Source organism: Ixodes scapularis, unplaced genomic scaffold (genome assembly GCF_016920785.2).
Source record: "Ixodes scapularis isolate PalLabHiFi unplaced genomic scaffold, ASM1692078v2 PGA_scaffold0__279_contigs__length_252992795, whole genome shotgun sequence".
In the NCBI taxonomy this organism is placed as follows: Eukaryota; Metazoa; Arthropoda; class Arachnida; order Ixodida; family Ixodidae; genus Ixodes; species Ixodes scapularis.
The window spans coordinates 250,775,966-250,799,508 of record NW_024609835.1 but is presented as its reverse complement, the minus strand read 5'-3'; the positions used below and the strand labels follow the sequence as shown (position 1 = coordinate 250,799,508).

Genomic DNA, 23,543 nt, shown 5'->3' with positions numbered 1-23,543 from the left:
AACACTCCTTGCCGGAAAGACGCATCCTCGTCCGTCGTCTCTCGAGGTGTCTGCTCCTGATAAGAACGGAAGGAAGCGATACTCTGCTTTGCAAACAAAAGGATGGCCGCAAACGACGAATCTTAGCCTTCCTTCCGAGAGGGCTGCCTCGTTGGCGTGGCGTCGTCATTGTTTACTGTACTCCGTTTCATGGTAAGTCAAGGCGCAGTTGAGGACTGGGGCACATTCTAAAAGCGGAAGTCAACCGCCATTGAATGTACTTGATATGTTTATCAGATAATAGAACGCGCATTAAAGATGACGAACGCTAAAACGCTCTTGACGGTGCTTGATTGATCTCATCGGCTCCTAGCGTCGGATATGCCCTAACTTAAGGTGAAGCTAAATGGAAAGCTCTGCTTTGAAGCTATTACTAGAGTGAAATTTACAGTAAAGAGTACCACGCCTTTTTCCATCTCACGGTTCTACAGTTAGTCCTACACTCTAAAAAAAGTTTCTGCGTCTACTTTCACGCACAAAACTCGAAGAGCCAATCACCGCAGCTTATGGATGCTGCTCAGCGAATGACACTGCCAAAACATATGTTTAGACCAAACAACGCAGTCTGAGTTGTGACATTAAGCAATGCAAAACGTCACGCTTGCATTGCTTAATGTCACAACTCAGACTGCGTTTTTTGGTCTAAACAAATGTTTCGCAACTGTCATTTGCTGAGCTCTCTCCATAAGTTGCGGTGATAGGCTCTCCGAGTGTTGTGCGGGAAAGCAGACGCACGGGCTTTTGTTAGAGTGTATGCGCAGCTAGCACATATGTACATTCATTTCAGTGGCGACAATAAAAGAACACTATGAAGACTTGAGGTTTCTTGAGGCAAGTTGATCTTATTTGTGTTGTGCACTCTGGAAAAATCCCCTTGCCTGAAAGAAAACAAGGTTTCATAAATTCTGAGTTAAGTTAGAATTTTCGTATTATATAAGACAAGTGCAAAACTTTATTCGAGACAGATGGCATGGAGATTTTGAATTGTTAATCTAAATAGTAAGTTAGGGCCTTGCGCGGACTCAAAAATAATCAATGAAACCTATTTTTTGTATTCAATAAAACATAAAATTGTCAAATGATGCCCTGGAAACATCAGTTTGGACGATAGTAAATTAGATTAAGCAGTTATGATTAGAAATTACAAGGAAAGAAATACTTACTTTATTTCTAAAGAAGAAATATGAATCAGCGCGCTGTCGTTTCTTATGTAATGCGCCCAAGCCAAGTGTTTTGGCGAACTGGCGTCACTCCACTTTGTCTGTATTACTGAAGCCACCGTGGTGCCTGGAACGCCTCTCCGACCGCTGCGTTTACCGAGTTTTGAAAAGCGCTCACTCCGTTTTCGGCTGATTATGTAATGCGAGTCTCATGCTCCTCGCGCCCGCTATCCTGGCGATGTCACAACAATAATGGTGAACATGGCAGATGCCTGTTCTGCTTCAGGTCTTTTCCAGCAGGACAGTCTACGTAAGCTTCAGCAGACAGGAGTGTGAATGCCGCGATGAAAGCGACAATCGCGTTCGCTGGTGTGTGTGTGTGTTTTTTTTTTCCCATGAACATCCGCACCGATCCGTTATAACTGCGACATCCGACAGCGCGACACTCCGACCTCTGTTACTTTACTTAGGGACCAGTTTGATGTGTGGGAGGCACATGACGCTAAACAAACTAATCGGAGTAGCGTTCCAAGCACCATGCGATATAAAGGCCGATACGCACATTTGCGTTTTAGTTCGTTTGACTGCGCTGCAGTCTGCTAGAAAAGAGAAGCTGCCACCGAAGTGTAAACACCCTTACACGCAGTATGTTTGAGAGAGTTTCACCGCGTTTTACTGCGTTGCGGCTGCGAGGAAGCAGGACATCCCTGCTTCTTATGTTTGCGTACCAAGCTGATCCTTGAATTGGATTCCAAGTTTCATACGAACCACAGATGCACCAGCCACTCGCTTTCGCTTCTCGACGCAGCGCTGTCAAACGGTCGTGGTGAAAAGAAACTTTCAATTGATAGCCGGCGTTGTCGTTTGTCTCGTCTTAACTTTTTCCCTGTCTTTTCGCGCTGTTTTAATCCAAGATCCTCATCAGCCAAATAACCGAAACATACCTTTTAGCGTAGCAACAAATATATATTTTGAGTCACAGAGGTAAAGGAGGGCAGCGACATCAGTCTTTTTTAACACTCTTTTTATTTAAAAGTACGCATGTTCGGCAAACATCTGTCTGGTTGGGTAACAATTAAAGTCCAAAAATGGTAGCTCCAACCAAATCTCGAAAGGAAACCCGACGTTTTGAAACCAGCTCGGTTTCTTCCTTGAGGGTGAATAAATGCAGGTGGAGCAGCAGAAGCATCTAACCTCGTCGTCTTCCAAAAATAAGGTATACTAGTTGTGAAAATTAAAAAACAAATACCCAACGAGTTATAAGGCGTCAGTGGTATTGACACTCCTGCGTAGGGCAACGACTATCTCGTCGTCAGAAACCAATAAAAAGGAGGAGACCAAAATTGTAAACCTGAAGAAAAATGGTTACTTAGAAGTACAGTGGTTCCCAACCATTTATGCTTTGGGGTTCCCTTATGAATCGGCGGAGAAGATGGAAGGCCCTGTTCGTGGTGAGGGAAAGCGAACGATATGGGTTATTTATTATAATTATTTAGTAAATGTATACAAATAAGAACTAGTCTGAAGTAGACTTGTCTCATCGACATACATACGAGAAACCTCAGCCAAAATTGGGACGTTTCGTCTCAATCCGAAAGAGCACAACCTTTCTTGCGGCGCCTCACTGATTAAACAGGGCTCCGCGGACCCCTAGAATACCTTCGCGGACCCTACATGGTCTCCGAACCCTTATTTGAAAACCACTGCTCTAGTAGCTTTATTAAACGCATCGCCCAACACCAAGGTCTCGCCAAAGAAAACCAGAAGCCACTAAAAGAAGACAGCCCCACCGAGTCGCGCGCATCATTGTCCCCTACACTCTAAAAAAGGGTGTAGCGATTACACCTCTTGCCACACAAATAAGACAACCCAAAGCTTCAGTTCAACGTACAGCCCAGTGAAGGTCCCAACTTTTGCGACAGGCTTGATGACGGTAGGATATGACATTTTAAAAGACTAAACTACGTAAAAAGGCTACAGAAACATTGAGGTTTGGCTGTACGGCCGAGAGAACCCCAGTACGCCTCGCAAGTGGGCTCATTTTTGTCTTCTGCGCATGAGAAAGGAAGTAGCGGTGACGTCAGAACGCCGAGCCCTGATTGGCTGATCGCGACCCCCTATCTGAGCGTCGTCTGCTCCTTTGCAACGTCGTCTGCTCGCAACGTCGTCTGCGTCTGTCTTACCTTTCCTGCGACTTTCGAAAGTGCAGGTCTTTACGAGCGAGCTCGACTTCGCCTTTCAGAGAGGGCAGACGAAATAACTCGAGCGGTACGTTGTTTTTGTCTCCCAACTAGCAGACGCGCATCAAGGGGGGAAGTCAAAGGACTCACTGGCGAGGTGTCCCGAGGCGCCGAGGTTTGTTTGCCAAGAACCGAGAGGTGAGCGTGTACATACTTTTTCCCTCCTTTCGTGTGCGGCGAGACCCCTCATTCTTTAACGGCGTCGGCGGGTTGGCGCAGTCAACGTCGTCTGCTTTACGTCTGCTAGCCAAAGCGATGGCTGCTTTACCTTTCCTGCGTCTGTCGGAGATTCACTGCATTTTCACCGGCGAGAGTCACCGTTGCCTCGGGAAACAAGGAGATAACAAGAGGAAGAAATTGACCTCTTAATCTAAAATTGAGGTCAGCGATCAAAGTATAATACGGGAAGGGCAAGGGTCGCGCGGGCATATTCCATTCAGCACGCCAGCCGGTCGTCGGCAGACGGTCGCCGAGTCGCGGAGTGCCTGCTAGGCTTAACTGCCGAGCTCGCTTGGTCGCGTTCGGTGGAATCGTGGCCGTTGGAGCTTTTCCCGGGTGTTTGTGGATCCAGCGTTCTTGTTCTGTTTCAAGTACTTTTTACTTTTTTCTAGCTGCTTGAAGTCGGGACGCGTGAGAAGCGCACGTAGAAAAATAAACGTCCGTTGGTCGTCGCGGCCGCGACGCTGTCGGCCATGCTGGTTTGATCGTAAGAAGTGCGTAAGACAGCTTCGGAGCTGTCGTAGGATTTCGTCGTAACCTGCGCAAAACTTACGAAAATTTTGTTTCGTGAATACGAATTTGTTCTTAAGCTTAGTCTTACGCACATTTTTGGCGTAAGATCGTTTCGTGAATCTGGCCTCTGCGCTTCCGAAAGTCGCAGGAAAGGCAAGACAGACGCAGACGACGTTGCGAGCAGACGACGTTGCAAAGGAGCAGACGACGCTCAGATAGGGGGTCGCGATGAGCCAATCAGGGCTCGGTGTTCTGACGTCACCGCTACCCCCTGCGCAGAAAGCAGACGAACTTGCCCTCCGCATTACGTTTTGCGATCAGTCACTCGTACAGCAGCTATTCTAATAAGTTTGACAACTCGGCTATCAAGCTGCTCGTGAAAGTTGTTAACGTCGGTTCAACTTAAGTCCGGTGTAGGTTGAACTGAAGTTTTGGGGTGTATTATATGCAACCAGGTGTGTAAGAATATACCTTTTCTTTTCTGTGTTTACGCCAAAGGGGACCAGCGCAGCGCAGGCGTGAGTGCTGGGAACAGAAGGAATTTTAGTTACCCACAAGCTCCCGTCACAGTGTAAAGGTTCAGGCCAAGATCTAAAGATCTGGCAGGAGAAAGAGCACAGGGCGTGGTTCACACTCTTTCATGCGCAGAGTGCCCCGCAACCTACATCCGCGAGGCGAAGAACTTTCCTGAGTGAATCCGCCAACACAAGAACGACGTGCGGAAGTTCAACAATGAGCGCAGCGACGTTGAGTGTTGCGATAGCAAAAGAATTTGATGGCCTAGTTGGTTAAACTTTGGTTAGTTGGTTTTGGTTAAAGTTTGTTAAAAGTTGGTTAAAAGCGCATTGTCCTGACTTCTCTTTCTTTCCCGTGTATGTACCTTGTCGCGCGAATTGTGCGTACTAATATTGAGATACCCTAGACCATTGCAATGACTTCGCGAACGCGCACGTGGTTGACAAACAGCCAAATATCCGAAAAATGTATTTTTGGGAGTCGTGGCAAAGCCAGCGTATACAAGGAAACCTAAACAGGCCTGGGAGCCTTGCCCTTTCTGTACGCACATGACCTCCGCGACCTGACAGGAAGGCTGAAGAGGGTGACCGTCTCCATAACTAAAAATATGATTTTTAGGTTTTCTCATTTTTTACATATCTTTCGTGAAGACGTTGAGGTTAGAAGCTGCAGCTGTTCCGCGTGCTCTCAGTCACACTTAAAGAAGAAACCGAGCTGATTTCGGAACGTTGGGTTTCCCTTTGAGATTTGGTTAGAGCCACATTTTTCAGATTTTCCTTCTTATTTTAGTACACCTTCATAACGTGTCGCCTTTGGCAAAAATTATCACTAAAAGTGTACTAGTTTTGTACTTTTATAAAGCACTTCGTGAAGTGCGCCTAATGTTTATGTTTAATTTACTAATGATACTTTAAAGGTATACTTTTTAATATGTACACCTATGGTTGACAGACAGGGCTGACGCGCAGACCGCACCGATAAAATACAAAGTACATTTAAATTACAATATTTTAAACGCATACGTTACATATTAAAACTATTCTTAATATACACTTTAACTGGACGTTTTGTTCAGAAAATTCCGAACGGAGTTTCAGCATAACTTGGTAAAGTCTAGAGCCACGGTAAAGCCGAAGATTCTGGATTAGATTTGACTTGGTTCTTTCTTATTTAACAGGGGCTAGCGACTTGACACCGATGTCAGCGACAGCTTTAGAAAGGTTGTGTTTTTCACGCTCCTTTCTTCCTGAATAATTCTTGAAGGGCTACTATATGCGCTTGAAATATTTTCTTTAACTTTACACAAGCTTCTTTGCACTAGTGGGACTCAAGTATACTTATTTATTTTTATTTATTATCAAATACACTCAGCTACCCTAGGGGCATTAGAGAGGGGAGTCGGTGGTTAGTGCGATGCGAAACTTGGTGTTATCGTGGATGGTGACAATGCCACAGGGTAGGCCATTCCAGTCCCTAATGGTAGCGGGAAGGAGAGAATGTTGAAATGTTGTGGATGAAAAGTAAACAGTTCGGCAAAATCTGCCTGGTTTTCGGCAAAATCTGCCAGCCAAATAAGTCATTCGTGAACAAGCGACCGAGCAGGCCGCGAAACGTCGGGAAATTTAAACCAGTTGGCTAGAGTACTTCCAGTCTCTTTTCTTAAATGCTGTAAAGGTAGTCTTGGGCCGCGAAACCTTGAAAAAGTTTTCGGGTCTTGCTAAAATATAGCTGGGAGGGCTAAGAAGAAACTCTTACCGTTCTTAGGTGCAGAATAATAAACTCTATGAAGGCAAAGCCGGGAAATTTATGACACCACGAAACATCGTCAAGGGTTAGTTGTGATTATATCGGATCAACACTTAAAAGACGGAAGCAATCGGAAAGCGAGCAGCCCGATTTTGAACTGCTTCGATTGCATTAGTTAGCCCAGATTGGTGAGGGTACCATATACATTAAGCATATTCTACTTTATGACGAACAACAGGAATACAAAGAAGTTGTTTTTGGGTGAGAAGCGACAAATTTAGGATTACGACGGATGTAACCAAGTGATTGGTTGTATCCGTCGCAGGAAAGTGTTTTTACCTCAGACGAAAATGTTTTATTAATATTAACATTGCAGGATAGGTTCACCGTTAAATGCACACTTATATTTCATAATAACTAGCATTCTGAAGGGAAACGCCGTTTATTGCTAATGAAGTTATGGATAGAAGCTCGTAAAAGATAGATTGATGCATGCCGTTGGTAACGTCCGAATATATTTGCCAGGCACAACACCAGTCAACAATTTTTTTTTTAATATCATACTGTAGAATACGATGAAAGTTGGGAGGTTTTATTGGTGGGTAAATAACACAATCATCAGAAAAAAGATGAGTGGTTAACGAGAGTTGAAGAGCGAGGTCGTTAATATAATTTAAACGAAGCAGACGGCCTGGACAGTTCCCAGCGAAACACCGGGAGCAACTGAAGCAAAGGAGGAAACAATGTTTTTAGCAGAAAACAAATTAATAGCGATGGCAAAAAAAATTCAATTCATATTAAAACTTGGATATTTATTTTTAGTAAAGAGAGTTTAAACAATGAACGACTATAAGGGACCTTGTGGAATGCTTTAGCGAAGTCAAGGAAAACGGCTTCAGTAGGAAGGCCAGAGTCATGAGTTTTAAACAAGTCGTTAATAAAAAGGAGAAGTTGACTAATGATTTTTTCCGGAAGCAATGCTGTGCGTTTGTCGAGAATTCGCAGGATTCCAGGAAGTTAATAAGGTGTTTGTAGATAATGTGCTCCAGGAGGTTTCTGCAAATGCATGCAAGTAATATCGGGCGGTAATTTAGTGAAAAGAATTTACTGCCGGACATGCACACTCGTATAACCTTGCCAGTTTTTAAATCGGAGGGTTCCAATTTTGTTTCTAGGAACTGCTGAAAACGCTTAGTGAGGAACCGTTGGGATGAAAGTTTGGTATTCATTAACATTTCGTTATTAATATTATCTATTGCACACGATGACGAGAGTTTAGTGATTTTAGATTGTTGATTTTGCCATTTAAGTCAAGGACAATAGGATCCGCAGGAAAAAACATTAGAAGTTACTAAAGGGGCCACAGTTATTGACTGGGATACAAGGAAGACATTAAAAATACACTGTTAAGAACATTCGTAGACTCATCAATCAGAATATATTCCCCACAACTACAAACTAGCTTGATGTCTGAAAAGGGTTTTTGACGAGTAACAATCCAAAATTTACCTGGGTTGTTGATTAACATTTTGTTCGATAGGCGACGGAGTGAAAGGTTAAACCACTGCTTAGAAGTAATAGCTGGAATAGTTGTGGACGTGATGTAACGTTCGATAGTGTCAGATAGTTTGTCTTTCAACTGTGTCCAATTTTCGTTGAAATTATGATAATTAAACTCCTTATTAAAAGTAACGAAGTATAGTCCAAGAGCTTAGAATTTATCATGTCATAGTTCCCCATACTAAACAATTGTTTTTTTTTCATGCCCACTAATTTCGGTTTCTTAATATTTATAAAGCAATGAAAATCTTAGTGTTCGCAAATGCCATCGAAAGGACACAAAGAACTTATTAAAGATGGGTCAGTAGTAAGTTCCAAAGAAAGCATGTTATGTCTAATGACGGAGACTCTTATAGTGAAAGAAAATAACTGGGTGTATTTGTTCATTCAGAATACATCGCATCGCCTCAAAAAGGCATTTGTGCGAGGAAGAGGCACACAAATATTTAAGCAAAAGTACAAAATGCGCGAGGCCGAACATGAAAACAATAAAATCAGTTGGTTTTAGGTCTATGAAGCATCATTTGACACATGGTTGAAGAATGAAGTACTAGAAGTTGTAGCAATTATTTCCTCTTGCAGCGAATTTCGGGTGCTTGCTGTGCATGAAAATAAGGAGTATCACACATCCGCTCTACATTTATACTCTTGCACTCTTTCGGAGTGATCATGCCTTCCTAATGAGTAGTTGGCAGGGAGCATGTACTTATATTTGTCAATGCCGAAATAATTATTAAAAGTGCTGTGATCAAATTTTGACCACATTGACCACCTTCTCTGGGATAATGGAATTACATCAAGTCGTATTTTTATGTTGAAAAAACAGCGCGACTAAGACGAGGACACAGAGACGAAGAGAACACAAGACAAAGCGCTGACTATCAACTGGTTTGTATTACACACTAAGGAAGAATGACAATGATATGAAAAACATGGAGTCAAATGTTCGCGCGCTTGCTTGGCGCCTCGTGAAATATGTCCCTTTCTTCTTTTTTCCCCGATCGTAGATTGGTCTTCTTCTTTCTTTCCACGGGAGCTTTTGTCACCCTGAATCCAAAAACTTCATCTCGCTGGGAGTTAGAGTCACCGATGGTTGGCTCACACACGAACTGTTGTTCTTCGTGATGTGGTAGGCTTCTATCATTTCTCGACATGTTTGGTCGCGGTGTTGAAACAATATACTGGTGTTTTCGAAGCGTGGTTCGCAACCGCAATCTCTGCAATGTATCGCTAGATGGGAATTAGCGGTGCCCTTCAAGGAGCTATGGTGCTCTCTTAGTCTGATGTTTAAGCACCGGCCAGTCTGCCCGATATACCAGTGCCCACAAGAGAAGGGAATGCGGTAAACCACGCCTTTTACACACGACACGAACTGCATCCCATGCTTTACCTTACATGTGTTATATTCTGATCTTGCTTTACCCTCCTTGCGTGCACGTACAGCAGAACATAATCTACTTAGTTTGTTTTGAGCTGAAAAAACAACGTTCACTTCGTATCTGGACGCGACTTTTTTAAGTCCGTGTGAAATGCGGTGAAGATAAGGAATGACTGAAACTTTCTTTTTTTCTTTTTTAACTAGTTCTTCTAGCATGGAATTGGAACTATTCTTTACGATTTTTATTAAACTATCGCATGCTGATGAAATAATCGAGTCTGGGTATCCTGAATCCCTAATCCTTTGAATTTGGGAAGTGAAGCTAACGCCCATTGTGTGAACACATGATTTTGTTAAGGCGGATTTCAAACAAGAATACACCATCCCTCTTTTGACGAGTTTCGAATGTGCTGACTGGTAGTTTAGCAAACTCTTTGATGTTCTAGGATGATACAACCAACAAATGTGTTCTATTTTAAATTCAACGAGGAGATCTAAAAATTGAATTCGACTCTCTTTTGGGGTCTCATAAGTGAACCTAAGGCCTTGGCCAAGCTCATGGAATACTTTAAGGACGTATTCTAGTGTTTTTTCACAATTGGAGTCTTCAACAAATACCAAAAAATCATCAACATACCTAAAGATCTTAATGGTGTGATTTTTCAATTTTTGAACTAGAGCTCTGCCTATCTTCCCGAGGAAAATATCGCTCAGTACAGGCGCTACTCTCGACCCTATACAAACACCTGACTTTTGAATGAACACTTTCTCCTCCCACGCTATAAAAGTAGATTTTAAATACATGGATAATAGTTCAAGGAAATGTTCAACTGTTATTCCGCATTGCGTTCTAAACTTAGTTTCGTTGTTATACTCCAAAATGCACTCTTGAACGCTTACCATGAGGTCATCATGAGGCAAAGAGTAGTATAAGTCCTCTACATCAATGCTGAATGCTGTGCACCCCTCTAGATTGCTGTCTCTTAGAAATTCGATAACAACCTTGGAGTTGGGGATGCGTAAAGGGTCAACGATTGAAAGGGAATTTCGTTGTTTTTGTAAATATCCCGAGATGGCGTGTTGCCAAGTGTTGCGTTTGTTGTTTGTTGGTTTTATCCAACAAATGTTGGATGATACAACCAACATTTGTTGGTTGTATCATCCTAGAACATCAAAGAGTTTGCTAAACTACCAGTCAGCACATTCGAAACTCGTCAAAAGAGGGATAGTGTATTCTTGTTTGAAATCCGCCTTAACAAAATCATGTGTTCACACAATGGGCGTTAGCTTCACTTCCCAAATTCAAAGGATTAGGGATTCAGGATACCCAGACTCGATTATTTCATCAGCATGCGATAGTTTAATAAAAATCGTAAAGAATAGTTCCAATTCCATGCTAGAAGAACCAGTTAAAAAAGAAAAAAAGAAAGTTTCAGTCATTCCTTATCTTCACCGCATTTCACACGGACTTAAAAAAGTCGCGTCCAGATACGAAGTGAACGTTGTTTTTTCAGCTCAAAACAAACTAAGTAGATTATGTTCTGCTGTACGTGCACGCAAGGAGGGTAAAGCAAGATCAGAATATAACACATGTAAGGTAAAGCATGGGATGCAGTTCGTGTCGTGTGTAAAAGGCGTGGTTTACCGCATTCCCTTCTCTTGTGGGCACTGGTATATCGGGCAGACTGGCCGGTGCTTAAACATCAGACTAAGAGAGCACCATAGCTCCTTGAAGGGCACCGCTAATTCCCATCTAGCGATACATTGCAGAGATTGCGGTTGCGAACCACGCTTCGAAAACACCAGTATATTGTTTCAACACCGCGACCAAACATGTCGAGAAATGATAGAAGCTTACCACATCACGAAGAACAACAGTTCGTGTGTGAGCCAACCATCGGTGACTCTAACTCCCAGCGAGATGAAGTTTTTGGATTCAGGGTGACAAAAGCTCCCGTGGAAAGAAGGAAGAAGACCAATCTACGATCGGGGAAAAAAGAAGAAAGGGACATATTTCACGAGGCGCCAAGCAAGCGCGCGAACATTTGACTCCATGTTTTTCATATCATTGTCATTCTTCCTTAGTGTGTAATACAAACCAGTTGATAGTCAGCGCTTTGTCTTGTGTTCTCTTCGTCTCTGTGTCCTCGTCTTAGTCGCGCTGTTTTTTCAACATGAACTCTCACCAACTCGCCCAGTTATCTATCCTTATCGTATTTTTAGTTGAGTCTCACTTGATACAAAGTTATGATTACCCGATATAAAACCTGCTGCTTTATTTTGAACTGCCTCTAGCTTGTCGACAAGATAGGCCTGGTGGCAACCCCAGGAGAAACAGGCGTACTCAACAATCGCTCTAATATAGCTTGGATACAGTGTTCGTTTGGTGAGCTTGGGACAATCCTTAAAGTTACGTCTAATAAAGTTCACCATTCTGGTTGGTTTTGGGGTTGTGTAGTCCCCGTGCTTGGCCCACGAAAGGTGTTTTGTAAAATATACACCTAGGTATTTGACTTCAGACACAGTTGGTAAAGACATTCCGCTGATGATGCGTTTGAAGGAGACGGGATGGGTCTTGCGTGTCAAACATGCATGATTACACTTGATTATGCTCAAAATCATTCCCCATGTTTCGCACCAGGCGGAAATACGACAGAGATCCTTCCGCTAAGAAAAGCGATTGGATGTGTTATAAATTTCATAGTAAAGTATGCAGTCATCAGCATAAAGGCGTATTTTTGATTGTACGGAGTTAATGATATAATTGCTGGAAATTAAGAATAAAAGTGGTCCCAATACCTACCACCGTGTTACTCCGGACGTAACGCCAACATCACGAGAGATTTTGCCGCTGATTTAAACGGATTGCTTTCTTTAATATAGGTAATTGCTGAGCCATGTAAGGATGTTGCATGGAACGTTTAACGTAGCTAGCTTATGGACAATGAACGCGTGAGGTACTGTGTCGAATGCTCTTTGAAAATCAAGAAAAACGCAATCTACGTGTAGCCCTTCGTCAAATGAAGTTGCAAGGTCATGATAGAACTCAAGCAACGGCGTGGCGCAGGAAAATGATTTTCTAAATAAATATATGTTGTGCAGTAGCAAGATATCAGTTTTTTCCGAGGTGATTGAAAATGTTGCTGTAAATAATGTGTTTCATTACTTTGCAGCACGTCCAAAGGGGGGAAATGTCTCTGTAATCTTGGACCTGGTCTTTTGGACCGCTTTTATATATGGGCATTATATAGACTTTTTAAGGAGGACTTTTAAATCTGATGGGATGATGCCAGAGCATGATGTGAGAAAAAGATCGGGTATACCGTGGAGACAAATTGCTTTGTTGACCTGTAATCCGTTCATCAAATGTAGTATTCCGTCGTAAGAAGTTTCGATTTCATCCATTTTTTTTTCAAGGAACCCTTGGTGAGATGATGAAAATACGGAATGGTAATAAATATTGAAGAGTGTGGCTTTCTTTCCTTCTTTACTTACAAGTTGTCCGCAATCACTAATAGGAGGAATGCCGATTGAGGTCTTATTTTTGCTATTTAACATATTTACAAAACTTTTTCGGTGTTTTTCTCAGTTTTTCATCAAGAGGCGAATTCAATTTTAGCCTGCATTCATCCGATTTGGTTTTGAATTGTTTATTTATTTCGGCTAATTGTAAACGTGAAAATGAGTCATTCTTTCATCAATATCTCAGGTATGCATGCGTCTTCTTTTTAACCAAGGAACGTAATACCAGACATGTACAAATTACTCAGAAAAGGTAGTTAAGTTAAGTTACTGAGTATCGACGCCAAAAGTAATTGGAGTAGAGTAGAAATTACGCATTTGTAATAGTAATTCAGTAAACTACTAACTACTGTAAAAAGTAGCGAGTTACTTTGAAGTTACTTTCGAAGTTACTTTTTAATATTTTTGTGGTAGCAAAATGAACAACAGTTTCGATCAATGAAAAACCCTGCGAGCCTAAAGTAAATGCAGTCTATTTCTGGCTTGCGTTTTCGCCAAAATAGTTTATTCGCTCGCAGTTCTTCAAAGTTCTTGATATGAAAGTTTTCCCCTTTTCCTTCTAAAGACGTCCCCAGCCAAGCTAAATAGACGTTCCACCGACGGGCTGGATGGAACGGCAGCGTTGAATTTGAGAAACAGGCTGTGCAGGGTCAGGTAAGCGAGTGTCGGCATCTTAGGTGCTCATGACGAAACATGTGAGGTTTGCCTCGGGTAGAGGGTCTTTTTTAACAAACTTTCCTCCTTTTTTCATTTTTCTTCGTCAAGTTGAGATTGTTATGACTGGCCCCTATTTATTCCGACGTCGTTCTGAGAGTACGCAGAGCAAGTGCACCAGACCGTCAAGGGTTCAAGTCTCGCGCCACGACGATGAGATCATCCGGGCGACTGCGCGTCCCGTTGTAGTGCTAGTGCTACGCTACTGCAGAAAAAAGAATTGTTTTGGTTTAACAGAAGATGGAACCGAAGTATACTTCGCCGCTGACGCCAGGTCCAACAAAAGGATCTCCCAAGGGTAACTCGCAATACTCGCCGCCGACTACAATATTCTGACGTGCCTGACACGCCTGACAATTAAGTAAATCGTTTTTAACAAAGAGGAGGTCTCCCAGGCATGGATGGTCGGAAGGACGCAAAGGATTACGTGAACAAGCATCGTCGCTCGTATACAGTTGCAGCTGGAAGCGGAAACGCGCTACCATGAACAGATTATCCGTACCAGGGCTTGTGAGCGGGGGAGTCCGGCTTTGCAAAGGCGTATGCGCTGACGACAAGGCGACCATGGGAACAGGCGCCCAGCTGCGAGGTCATTCCAGTGGCCCTCCCGTGGAACCTACCGCTTGAGTCAGAACTCACTAAAGACAGGCAACACGAAAACAACAACTCTCGGGTACCCGTCTTTTACGATTGCAGCTGGAAACGCGGCGCCTGCGTGCATTACCGGATTAGGTCAATACCTGACCAAGGTTTGTTAAGCATCTCTTCCTGCGTTCGTGTGTGCCGGTGTTATGTTTTGGCTGCTCGTCGCCACCTTGGCCCAAGGACGCCTCCCCGAACAAGGGGGCCCCTTCTTCGGGAATGCCACTTCATCTGCCGGCGTCTTATTCATTTCTGCGCTCAAACTTTCGTGATGGGCAAAATTAGGACTATATAATTTCGATAGCAGTTAGTAATTTGAGTAGAAGTTACCTGAAAACAGTAGTTAAGTTAAACTACTAATTACCCAAATCAAGTTGTAATTGAAAGTTACCAAGTTACTCGAAAAGGTAGTTAAACTACAGTAGTTTGAGTAGAGTAGTTGAACTACGTCCAAGTCTGCGTAATACCCCATTCACCCACGGCTTGTTTGTACGTCGCCTGCAACCGAGTACTTTGGAAGGATTGAATACGTTGACTAAGAAGTTTACTTTATTTCTGAAAAGCTTCCAAAGAGATTCCAAGTAGAGTTGGTAAGAGAGCTCTCTAAACTCAGAAAAATAGCCACATAGGTTATTTTAAATACCGTCATAGTTGCCGCGCTCATAAATGAAGACTTTCCTAGGTAAATATGGCCTGTTGATTTCAAATATATTGGTTATTCGTTCAACTACGACTTGATGATCACTAATTCCAGGAAGGCTAGAGACAGTTAATATTAGAACTTCCCTGTTGCTATAAAGCAACAGGGAAGTTCTCGCTTCCCCGTTTACCGACCTTCACTCGAAGCCGACGCGAGGGGAGGGGGAAGCCGAGACGAGCAGGGGACTGGGTGTGTAATTATGGTACCTCGCACCAAGGACGAGTCCCCAGGCACCCTCTCTCCCTCGCATTGGAATTGTGGGGAAAATGCAAGAGGGTCGTTTTGCTGAGATTTTTTTTTTCTTTTTTTAAGTAAAGCAAGTTTAAAGTTGTCGCCCTTGTTGTACCTAACCTTGTGGGGAAAGATAGATTCTGGTGAAAATCAGAACTCGAGACAAACTTGAGGAACGTTTTATATGACCTAGCGGTATTCAACGTTGCGGGTTGACCACCTGCCCATTCCAAATCTGGGAAGTTTAAATCGCCACCAAGCACCTGATTGGCTGTGTCTATGGTTGACAGAACATCAAATGGAAAAAAAAAAAACATTGCGCGTTCGTAACGACCAGAAGGTTTTTAGAAAGAACCGACAGTAATACATTCTCCATTTTCTGTAGTAATCTTACACCATACAGATTCACATCTCAAACCATTCACTCTGATCTGAAAGGTTTGAAGGAATTCATGAACTAACACGAAAACTCCTCCACCATGCACATTTCCGTCTCGGCGGTACACAACATAACCGAAAGGAAAAACTTCAGTATCACGAATGGTGTCATCCAGTGAGGACTCCGTACCAATGACAACACTCGGTTTTGTCAGGGCGATAAGATCGGCAAACTCTTCCACTTATTTTTTGAAACTACAACAATTTATAATCATAATTGTAATTTCGCGCGTGGTTCTTATCGTATACCAAGTTTAAAACGGTAGCTGCTAGGCATTTTTTTCTTTTACGCATCCTTCGGTGTTAGCATAAATCTAGACTCCCCCATTAAAGGGGCCCTGCAATCATGTTTAAGCGTCTACCTTTTTTGCAGTTTCCACGTCTCTTAGGGTTCGGGCAAGCCAGCGGGAACGGAGAGAGTAACTAAATACCAGTGCGTCATATTTTAATCGGACGACGCGAAACCTCCTCCACCGACGGGGGAAACCCGCGGTACCGAAAGCGCGCGAAATGTGACGTCTTAGGTCCTAGGTTTACTACTGGTCAGAGCCGCTAAAAGCTTCTTTTTAGTCGAAATACAAAACATAAGTGACGCGAACCGTTTAAATTATTTATAATAGAGGTTTTTGTTCAGTATTTTAGATCAGAAAAGAAACAAATGCAGTTTATAAAGTACGGACACAAGAAATGACCCGTCGACATACCCGCCACCAAGCGGTGGAAAAGGCGGCGCATACTAGAAAAGAGTAGTGGGATCAGGCGCCGACACGGAAAGATCCCGGATGCACACGGCGGCGCTGCGGTCGTTTACGGACAGGAAAATCCGACCGGCTCCAAGCGTTCCGAAGGCCTTCAGCGAGTTGCTTCGTCTTGCATTTTGGCCCTTTCGCGGTACGGCAGCGCGAAGTGGCTCCCGTTCTGAACTGATCTTTACCCCGTGTTTGGTGTCGTTTGTGGCCAATGAAGTGTCATGCCGAATTATTGTTTAATCGCGCAGAAAATGCAATGAGAGCCGCTCCGGCTGCCCGCTGTATACAGCCTATCGAGAACACGCTTTAGTGGCGCCCTCTCGCGTCGTCGACACGCAGTGTGGCAGCCGTGAGCGCTCGCTGAGCTTACTATCCCTCCTCTAGTTCACGGCCACTCAAGCAACCAAGGACGTCATGAGGGAGGTTATTTTTTGCTTGTTTTTGTAATTTTAATTAGCCTATAACTTTTAAAATAAAGCGAATTTCGACAAAAGAAAAGTTTCACTAAGCTACTACGTTCAGTGCGCTCAGGTTCGGTGGAAATTAAAAACCAGTAGAAAAGTCCTTGCATGGCCCCTTAAATGCTGAGCTTATTGGAACGTAGCTTATATGGCCTTTCCTGAGATTTTGCCTGCTCCAACAGCTGCTTGCGTTCAAGTCTGGTCTTGTCCGAAACATTTTCGCCGACTAGAAAGACACTGTTTAAGAGTTGGAATCCTTGGGATAGAATGCGCTGCTTGACTTTCAAGGATGAGAAATTAACAATAAATGGTCTTGGCTTTTCTAGATTTGTGCGGCCTAGCCTATGAGCACGTTCCATGTTGTTCTTTGCCAAGGTCTCCTCTAGGTTCTTTTGACCGAACTCACTTACTTTTAATTCAGAACGTGACCATGTTTCATTAGGTTCCTCAATGATTCATAAAATCAACAAATTGTTTCTTCTTGATCTATTTTTCAAGTCATCCAGTCTAGAGGAGACCGCAGCAACGTTCGCTCATAGACTGGTTAAGAGGGCACCTATTTCGTGCATATCACCTTTGAAGCTTATTAAAAAAAAAAAAAAAAGGTATTTCTGTTTCAATCGCAGTGAATTTCTTAAGCAGGGCTTCAATTTAATTGTCGAGTAGAACTTGATTCCGGTTCATTTCTGCCGCATCGTTTATTAGCGTCTCCTGTCCGTTACCAGTTTTGGTAGTAGGTCAAGTGCCTTCATGAGTGTAATTTCGGGTTTTTTGGATGCTTGGAGCATGTAGATTGATTTATCACCATAAATACACCATCTAGGAATCCGCTTGAGAGTCACCTGGTTTGGCAAATCAGTCCCAGAAACCCAAGCGAATAAATTGATGAAAAACTGAAGGTACTCTGCACGTTAGTGATTCTTTTGGGTAACAATATCTGAATTGAGAATGTTTTGTTTCGTTGCATCTTTAAATTTCGTGCGTATAAACTGGGCTGTTTGTCAAAAATTTGACAGAGCGGCCTCTCAAAATGTTTTATGCATGTAAAGAAACATGGTAGGAACCACGATTTTCGACATGTAATGGAAAAGGATTTTACTTAAAACGTAAAATAATATCGAGTATGTTGGTGTAAAAACGCATTATACTTCGAACAACTAAGATACTATCCGTGGTGGCAAACCTAAAACACTTTTCGGTTCAAGGACTTGAGTTATCATCTTGAAATTTCGTCACAAAAAATATGGCATATCAAATATATTAAACCAGTCACATGGCAAATTGTTCAAAAGTGAAACGTTAAGGTGTTTTGTCATATATTTGTATTAATTACATGTCCTTCTATATGAGGGTAGTCATAACCCTCTAAATATAAATGCGGTTCCCAAAATGTATCCGCCCACAGAAGTTTTTGCCGCCGCATGCTTGCGCCATATTGCCACAAGCGCGCTGCCTGCTTGGCCAGCTTCGCGCGCGGCATTATGGCGCAAACATGCGACGGCCCAAACTTCTATGGGCGGATACAATTTAGGAACCGCTTTTTATATATTTGTATTAGGTAAACCTAACTTTTGACAATAAATTCAATTTTAATAACTACAGTTGGTGACAGTTTAAGTAGCGTATAGATGGTTTCTCGAGATGGAGCTTCTCCCTTAGATAACACCTGGTCGCACGTTTGGCCAAAACCCGATGGAGGGCAAAAGCCCGTGCTTGCGGTAAAGCATCTACAAAGTTATTAACCTCTCTACGGCAGTAGGTATAATTTAAAACGGAATCAAAGGACTCCGCGGTTATAATTAATTAATTTTTCTGGTCCATAAAACAAGCTGCTTTTTTAAGCAAACATTTTGCATATCAACTGCAATTCTAGCACCTATACTTTGTAGTACCATCCCCCTAAAGGAACTCACCTGCTGTCATATCTCTTCCTTTCAGGCAGCCGTTCCCTTCCCGTCCGCAGCTTATCCTTCAGACGGGAAACCGAACTGGGCTTGCATTCTTCCGTTTCTTCTTGCTTCCACTGGGAATATCATTATTGGCAGCTTCTTTTTTTTTTCAATGAAGCACATCAGAGATTCTGCCAAGTCTCACTTTCACCAAACGACCCGTAGTGTTGTTGTGGAACATGTTATGCAGATTATCACTGAAATATAGGATCATTCACTAAATTACTTAAATAAGGTAGTACTAAGTATACCTCTTTCATAAAATAACTACCTGCGAAGGCACATTTTAAATTGGCTCAGAAAGTTACAGCTGTCTTTCACGATGCCCTATTTGTTTCAGATGGCAACTTATGTTATGGTGTTGGCTGTGTTCCTGGCGCATCAAGCTGTGGCACAACAGACGAGTGGAAGTAAGTTCTTGACTTTTTTTGCGCGCGCGATAAGCGACATGTATTGTTAGCGAACACGTGCTCATAACGTATACAGTCACAGTCAAAGACAGATGCTCTTTTATCCGGTCGATATTCCTAACCTTGGCAATCCGCAAGCTGCTCCTTCGCCATTGCTGAATTCCCACACCACCCAATGCATGGTACCACTGGCCTGCATCCTTATCTAACGGCGTGTTCTCATTGCGCTCAGTGGGGCACCTAACATGACCTCTACACACCAATTCCGGAAGGTCACCTTACGTAACGTAATTATTTTGTTTGTTTTGTGTTGTTTTAAGGGAAAAGGCAACGCCGACCCTTTGAGGAAATTTGGTGTTTAACTGTACTATATGTCACATGCAAACTGCAAGAACACACCTGTTTGGTTATTCATATTTAGCCAACTTCACTCGTGCAATATTTACTTGCTTGGACTCAGGCTCAGATAAGCAAGAGACTCAAGATCTGGCTCCGTTACCAGGATTCAAGCGAAGCATCCCTTTAACAGCGGACAACCAGGTCATTTTGGGGGACATTTATATTTATTGGGGTCCCTCAGCGATGGCGTCTTTTCACCGCAACTAAGTTTTTCGAGCGAAAAGAAGACTCATTGAAATCACCTTCAAGGGAAAATCTGGGTATTATTATTTAGTAAAAAAGAAATGCATTTTGTTTTCTGTTTCCAAGTGGGTCACAACTAGCCTAGTTTTACCGAAACTGTGTCTTATTTTAAATAAAGACTGACTAAGCTTTGTGCTGTTCTGCATGCATTTGTAGAAAAGCAGAAAACGAGATATGCTGTCAAAAAGTAAGGCTGTTGTCAGGTGATTATGCTTACTTGGAGGACCAGTTATGATATAGCTTACTTTCTACATTCGCGACAATACTTTGCCATATTGCTTACAGGTGGTGCACTCGGCGTTCTTTCGCGTTTCCTGTGCACATTCTTCAAAACAGACGACCTGCTGTTTCGTCATGCGGTGTCTCACCCAGATTACTGGCCCAGTAACCGTGGGAAGGGAGGGAGGGGGATCGTGGAGAGGGGCATTTCTGTAAATAATTTGGTCGCTTCAGTGAGAGGGCTTAAATAGGCCTGTTTATTTCGGTTAGGAGGCGCAGGCGCGCCCTTAAGACGCTCCAATATAATGCCTGCATCGAACATAAAGCACCACTGCAGCGTTCACTCAACCACGATTCACAATCATTTACAGGGGAGCGTCAGCATCTGTTTACGATCAAGACAATAAGATCTTTTTTTTTATTTAGTCTCTTTTTTCTTGTTGTCTTTTGTCTGAAAATATTTACCAACCAATAACATATTGCCACATTAGCGTCCGCGAGATACATAAAAAAGCGGAATAACGCGCAAGCAAAACGCTCCCGAGAAATGTTGAATTTCACTCGCCGGAGGGGCTGCACAACCTTGAGACCTAGAGCAGTATAGAAACAACCACGGGAAGAACTTCATAAGTTACCTATATAGGGTTACTCTAAAACAATCTCGCTAAACAGGGCACGCTATTCACTTGTAACAGTAATGAAAGGCTACCAGCGCCGTAAAGTGGGGTTTCCAGCTTACATCTACTCAGAACAAAATCACGGCCGCTTGCGGTACATGCACCGCGTGATAACACGGCCCGTCTTTAGAACTGCTTGACAGCACAGCCGCACATAAATCATTAGTTCCTCGAGTTGTCGAACGCATATTCCAGACATTGGATTGAACCACTCTGAAATTCCGGGTCCACAGTGAAAGGCGATCTTTTCAGACCACCTCCTGGACTATTCCAACAAGCGAGATTTGCGTTTATTCGGCAACACTGGCTGCTAACGAAGTTTGACCTACTCAAGACAGGCACAATGCAATCAAAGCTCCCCGGAGCATTTACCGCGCAGCGCTAATGCGACGAAAATTCCCCTTAAATTCATGTTTAATGCTCGAGTCGGGGCTCAGAATGCAAGGATTCTTCTAAAAGTGAAAAAAAAAACATCTCGGTCAGGTACGACTCGGCAGCAGCATTCTAAAACAGATAGATGGTAAAATATTCAGTATAGCGCCTAAGGAGAATCTTGAGTAGCTGAAAGGGGATTATTATGGTGGTAACTGAAAAGTACTGGTATTGTGTACCTTCAAACAGGAGCCCACTGCTTCAGTCCTTTTATTGCAGTCAAAATTAGGCACTGCACAATAATAATGACATAAATACATCTACATAATAAGCGCTTTGAAACGTCTCTTCCAATCGATGCATGTTTGCTCATACTTAACACCCTCCTTCTAAAAATACCAATGGATAAACATAGATATGCGATGACCTCTTTGCTTTTGCCCGAGATGTTGAAAGGTCTACAGTGAGGTAAATGCAGCGAAAGGCGGCAGACAATAAAATGCAGACCACGCTCGTGTTTATTTCTTTATTATGATACCGATAAGCCCCCAGCAGCGTTACAAAGAGAGTTGGTACATGGTATTAGAAATGCATAAACAAGGAGTATAATGATCAAACAAACAAACCAAATATAAAAAATAAGGAGTGCAAGCTTAGAGAGGTGTTCAGTTATTGCGGTCTAGGAGGATGAGAAGTCTTTAAAGAAGGCGATGAATCGGCAAGGCGGTTCAACTCTGAGCTGGTGTTTTGTAGGAAGTAATAAAAAACATAGTTTTTCTGCAAAAGGGAATGACAACTTTTTACATCCCCAGAAGTATGTGCCATCGTATGCTTGCGCCAACTCTTAGCGGGTTACGGCAGCACTACCATAACCGCTCATGTATTTAATAAACAAATTTGGCCATAACACGGAAACGTCACGCTTCGAACAATTTGCCATAGTACTTTTTCATTCTACCTTAGACCGCTAATCTCGTGCAAAAATTTCAGGATGATGATGTGTACATGGTAAAAAAGTTGAGCAAAAAAGACGGGACAAAGAATAAGTAGGACACAGGACGAGCGCTAACTTGCAGTTACAAGGTCCATCCACCATCTTAACGTATTTCATAACTTGGAAACTGCAGGTTGCTCAGTCGAATAATCTGTTTCATATATTGCCACTACGGATAGTGCCTAGTTTAATTGTAGTGTACAGCTTATTCTAGAGATTAAAAGCTCATTATGACTGTATAAGTTGATTTAGATCCCTCCCCAATATTCTGGCAAATTATGTAGTGTCTAAAATGTGTTATTCCAAAATTGATGGGTCTTAAAAAAGGTCGTTCTCAGGCCGAAACGTCCACGATGTTTATGAATAATATGTTTTACAACTCCAAACAACCACCTCAAGTGCGCTTTCCTGGCGTGCATATATATATATGTATATATACATATTAATTTAAAAATTGTCGTGTCCCGCATGCGCAATATTTCAGTTGTTTAATTTTTACCCTTAGCCCGTTCTGCCCGGTCGTGCCGGCCAACTTTTAATAAAATGGGTGGACGCTTTTCTGCAAAAGCCGTCCATTTTTTGTATGCTGTACTTCTTATACTACTATTACTCTTCCGCTCGCAGAAGAGTAGCATTTTCTCCAACATTTATTTTTCGCCTTATCACATAGAATTGGAGGGCATTCGGGTCGTGAGCGAACTCATCGGCAATTACGATGCGTCAGCAATATTTCCTTTCCCTGTTTCATCGTTCATCTCAGGGACAACCAAGAAACGCGCACATAGACCACATACAATAGGCCTGAGATGTCTCAATGGCCTCCGTCTTTCCACCCACAGACTGTCAGACCCCATTCAAGGAGGAAGGCAGCTGCGTGCTGACGGGGTCCTGCCCAACTCTGGACAACGTCATCACAAACCAGACGGTGCTACGCCGATACGTATGCGGCTTTCGGAGAAACAAGCCCAAGCTGTGCTGCCCCACGACCTCACAGGAGGGCAAGCCTTTTGCCCAGCTGTTCACCACCACCACGCCCGCGCCCACATCGCCCTCCGCTGCACCCGAACCTCCGCCGTTCACCTTCATAGCCCCCAAGGCGGCCGGTAACTCTGGCGCCGCTATCAAGCCGCTCGAGCCACCCAAACCCATTAAGAACTACCCGAGCTTCCTACCAGGAGGTAAGTGAAAGTATTGGCTATAATCCAGTACATGTTCAGAACGCGCTAGAAAATCCACCCACACCCTCTTTACTGCCAGCCAGTGTTCCTCCACAATACGCAAATAGTTCAATGCGAGCCTCCCCGACGCGCTGAAGTCTGTAGAAATGAATGCAGAGTCATCACTCTCAAAACAGAACAATACAAGCAGGTTGCTGACAAAAGATACCTTTGACCGAGAAGGCCGTTTAACTGAGTACCGGGCCCACGCCTCGCGTTCCCTCCTGCGACATGC

The 23,543-nt window shown here is 43.1% G+C and overlaps 1 protein-coding gene across 2 annotated transcripts in view; it reads left to right on the top strand.

Annotated features, from left to right (window-relative positions):
- The window catches only part of LOC8052611 (venom protease), a 68,921-nt gene that overhangs the window by 21,413 nt on the left and 23,965 nt on the right, over window positions 1–23,543 (top strand). The window contains exons 1-3 of one of the 2 annotated variants that reach the window (XM_040210375.3): window positions 18,907–19,012; window positions 19,118–19,187; window positions 22,931–23,269. In XM_040210375.3, coding sequence (XP_040066309.1) covers window positions 19,118–19,187; window positions 22,931–23,269 — 409 coding nt within the window. In that variant the 5' untranslated portion in view covers window positions 18,907–19,012. Of the gene's footprint in view, window positions 1–18,906; window positions 19,013–19,117; window positions 19,188–22,930; window positions 23,270–23,543 lie in introns of those variants that run through there. The other variant, XM_002435794.5, reaches the window with a different exon arrangement.